The following is a 3,856-nucleotide window of genomic DNA, read 5'->3' as shown; positions in this document are numbered from 1 at the left end:
GATCTCACTCATTTATGGAATATAATGAACAATATAAACTGATGAACAAAAACAGATCCAGAGACAGAGAAGCATCGATCAGACTGTCAAACCTCAGAGGGAAGGTAGGGGAGGGTGGGGGTAAGGGGGAGAGATCAACCAAAGGACTTGTATGCATGCATATACTAGTAAGCATAACCAATGGACACAGACACCAAGGGGGTGAGGGTATGAGTGGGGGTTGGGTGCAGGGGGCAATGGGGGGGGGATAAGGACACATATGTAATACCTTAATCAATAAAAAACAAAACAAAACACACCACATGTGGGTGTGGGACCAGCCCATTCCATGCCTCTGCCACTCCTATCAGTCTCAACGTGCATTCTTCTTGAATTCTCTAGTTGGACAACTTCCATTCAGCCAGATTTCAGGCAGTTATGAATGATGGTTATTCTGTATTTTAGTTTTAATATTGATGTGCTTGCTGGCGGAGGTGAGTGCCATTGTTTACCTGTGCCACCATCTTGGTTCCTCTGTCACAATATACTAGTATCTCTTGACAATCAGAAAATAATTCAGGAGCTCAGGGCTCAATAAACCTAAGTCAAGTACAGTGTGTTGTTTGATTTAGGTAGATAATTATTTTAGGCTTTTAAAACAAAGTAATGTGGCTGGGATACACATTTTTTGAAGGGGTCACCAATCTTGTGACATTCCAGTGAGAGATATAAACCAACTTTTGTGGCGAGCTGGCATGGCCATGGCATACTCAGCCCCACATTGGGCACCTTATGTGCTGCGCCAGCTCAGTCAGGTTCAGTGACCCTGAGACTGTCCTCTCTGATGGAGAGCTAGCGACAGCACCACAGACTACAAGCCATGTCTTTATAGACAGATTCCACGAGGCAAAGTAAGGGCGTGGTCAAGATGTTTACAGCATTCTCATGGGTTTCGATCCTACTCAATTACATGCACCTGAACTCTATCAAGCCCACATCCCTCAGGCACGTGGGTCCACGTGTTCGGACCATAGGTTCAAGCTTACAACTATAGCTGTTGGCTATAATTGTGCTGGAAGGGCTCTGCCCTCCAGGCTGGGACTTGCATGTGGCCATGAGAGGACTGTGCACTCTCATTAGTCCGAAGCTTGAACCTGTCCAAACACTGTAGCTGCTCTCCACAAACTTTGTCTTTGCCCAGAAGAGTGAATGTAAGCAAAAATAACAGAAGTTTGCACACCTTTTCACAGCATTTTGAACTTGATGCATAAGCTGTAAACACCCATCCTTAACTCACCAACCAGGGTCTCTACTCAGGAGAGTTCTTTGTCCAGCGCCTTCCTTTAGAAGCATAGTCTATTAATATGGACAAGGTCAAGATTTCTGTTTCTATAAGCTGTAAACACCCATCCTTAACTCACCAACCAGGGGTCTCTACTCAGGAGAGTTCTTTGTCCAGCACCTTCCTTTAGAAGCATAGTCTATTAATATGGACAAGATCAAGATTTCTGTTTCTGTCCAGCTCCCCCATGAGTATGGGTATCAATGTCCACCTAACCGTTTTGATCACATGGAGAAACTTGTGAATGTATTTTGGGTTCTGGACAGTTCACATGCATTGCAGGGAAGGGAGCTCAGAAGTATTTGCTTAACCCTGCTGGGAGTGAATGTCACCGTTTTTATATCTAAAGGAAAATATGTAATTGGGGTTCTAACCAAATATTCATTCTTTTTCATTGAAGCTGTTTCCCCTGCCTCTCCTCTACGTTGGGAACCACATCAGTGGATTATCAAGCACCAGCAAGTTAAGGTAGAGTGCAGGGCAATGGTTGATGGGAGGTTCTTCGCTTGTTTGCTTCTAATGGTGCAAAGACCAAGTTTGATTTGTTAAGATATTGCTTGTGCTACATAATATTATTTAATAATTGCAGAAAATAAGGTGGAGTTTTGAGTTTAATTTCTTAATGCTTTTATAAATGTTCAAAAGCTCATATTTTGTTTGTTTGTTTATGTTCAAGTCTTTATCAAGCACCAGCAAGTTAAGGTAGAGTGCAGGGCAGTGGTTGATGGGAGGTAATGGTGCAAAGACCAAGTTTGATTTGTTAAGTTATTGCTTGTGCTACATAATATTATTTAATAACTGCAGAAAATAAGGTGGAGTTTTGAGTTTAATTTGCTAATGCTTTTATAAATGTTCAAAAGCTGATTTTTTTTTTGGTTTATGTTCAAGTCTGAACATAGAAAGTGAGATCTCTAGAATCAAGATAAGAGGGGTGACTTATTCAGGAAGAACCATTTCTGTGTAACGTGCCCGCAACCAAGGTACATGCCCTTGACCGGAATCGAACCTGGGACCCTTGAGTCCACAGGCCGACGCTCTATCCACTGAGCCAAACCGGTTAGGGCAATATCTTTTTTTTGTTTTTAATTAAATTTGTTGGGGTAACATTGATTAATAGCATGATATAAATTTTGGGTGTACAACTTTATAATACAACATCCATATACTGTGTTGTGTGCTTACTACCTGACTTCTAGTCTCCTTTTGTTACCATATACAGGGTGGGGCAAAAGTAGGTTTACAGTTTTTCATATGGAAAATAATACATTTGTGCAAAGGGTGAAAAAAATGGAGGAAAATGCCCAGCCGGTGTGGCTCAGTGGTTGAGCATCAGCTCATGAACCAAGAAGTCGCTGGTTTGATTCCCTGGTCAGGCACCTGCCTGGGTTGCAGGCTCGATCCCTAGTAGGGGGCGTGTAGGAGGTAGCCAATCGATGATGTTTCTCTCTCATTAACGTTTCTATCTCTCTGTCACTCTCCCTTTCTCTCTCTTTACAAACTCAATAAAAACATATTTAAAAATGGAGGAAAACCTGCCTGTATAGTAAGAGGAAACGAGGCAGATGGGAGGTAGATCAGAAGGAAAAGGACATATAAAACGAAGAATTGTGAAATTAGAACTGTTACCTTTCACTCTTGTTTGAAAAGGACAGGTGTGGTCATGAAAAAAAAAAAGTGCCCTGGCCGGCATGGTTCAGTGGTTAGAGCACTGGCCTCCATCAAAGGGTGGAGGGTTTGATTCCTGGTCAAGGGCATGTACCTGGGTTGCAGGTTTGATCCCCAGTCCCTGGGCAGGGCATGTTTGGGAGATAACCAATCGACGTGTCTCTTTCACATGATTTTTCTCTCTCTCCCCTCTCTCTCCCTCATACCCCCTCCTTTCCACTCTCTCTGAAAAATTAATGGGAAAAATATCCTTAGGTAAGGTTTAAAAACAAAAAAACAAAAAATAAAGCATGAAATACTGTTTTCAGATATACATTTTATTATTTTATTTTTTAAAAATATATTTGTATTGATTTCTGAGAGGAAGGGAGAAGGAGAGAGAGTTAGAAATATCACTGATGAGAGAGAATCACTGATGGGCTGCCTCCTGCACACCCCACACTGGGATCGAGCCCACAGCCCAGGCGTGTGCCCTGATCGGGAATGGAACCATGACCCTCCTGGTTCATAGGTTGACACTCAACCACTGAGCTACGGTGGCAGGGCTTCAATTATACATTTTAGTTGGTTTGTTGTTTCCTTCTGGGATCAGGGCAATCATTTTTCCTTAATTGTCTCAAATTTGTTTTAGAGCTCCCTATGGTGGGTGTTTTTGCTGTCTTAACATGTATCCTCTTGGGCTTCCTCTGAGTTTACCTTCAGCTCTGGGGGAGCCCTCAGCTAACTGACAACTGCCACCTCTCACATTCGGGGGCTCTGCCTCCCAGATGAGGGCTTCTTTTTTTAGTGATCCTAGTGGAAACATCTTTTTTTTAAAAAATATATATTTTATTGATTTTTTACAGAGAGGAAGGGAGAGGGATAGAGAGT

General features: G+C 42.3%; 1 protein-coding gene across 2 annotated transcripts in view; it reads left to right on the top strand.

Moving 5' to 3' along the window:
• SLC35D2 (solute carrier family 35 (UDP-GlcNAc/UDP-glucose transporter), member D2) overlaps positions 1-3,856 on the top strand; it is a 47,128-nt gene that overhangs the window by 15,101 nt on the left and 28,171 nt on the right. For both annotated transcript variants that reach the window (XM_014545694.1, XM_014545693.1), the window contains exon 4: positions 1,722-1,789. In XM_014545694.1, the coding sequence (XP_014401180.1) occupies positions 1,722-1,789 (68 nt within the window). The remainder of the gene's footprint in view (positions 1-1,721; positions 1,790-3,856) is intronic.

The sequence above is a fragment of the Myotis brandtii genome, unplaced genomic scaffold, assembly GCF_000412655.1.
Source record: "Myotis brandtii unplaced genomic scaffold, ASM41265v1 scaffold419, whole genome shotgun sequence".
Taxonomy (NCBI): domain Eukaryota; kingdom Metazoa; phylum Chordata; class Mammalia; order Chiroptera; family Vespertilionidae; genus Myotis; species Myotis brandtii.
Note: the sequence above shows the minus strand (reverse complement) of the source record. Positions and strands in the feature narration are given on the sequence as shown.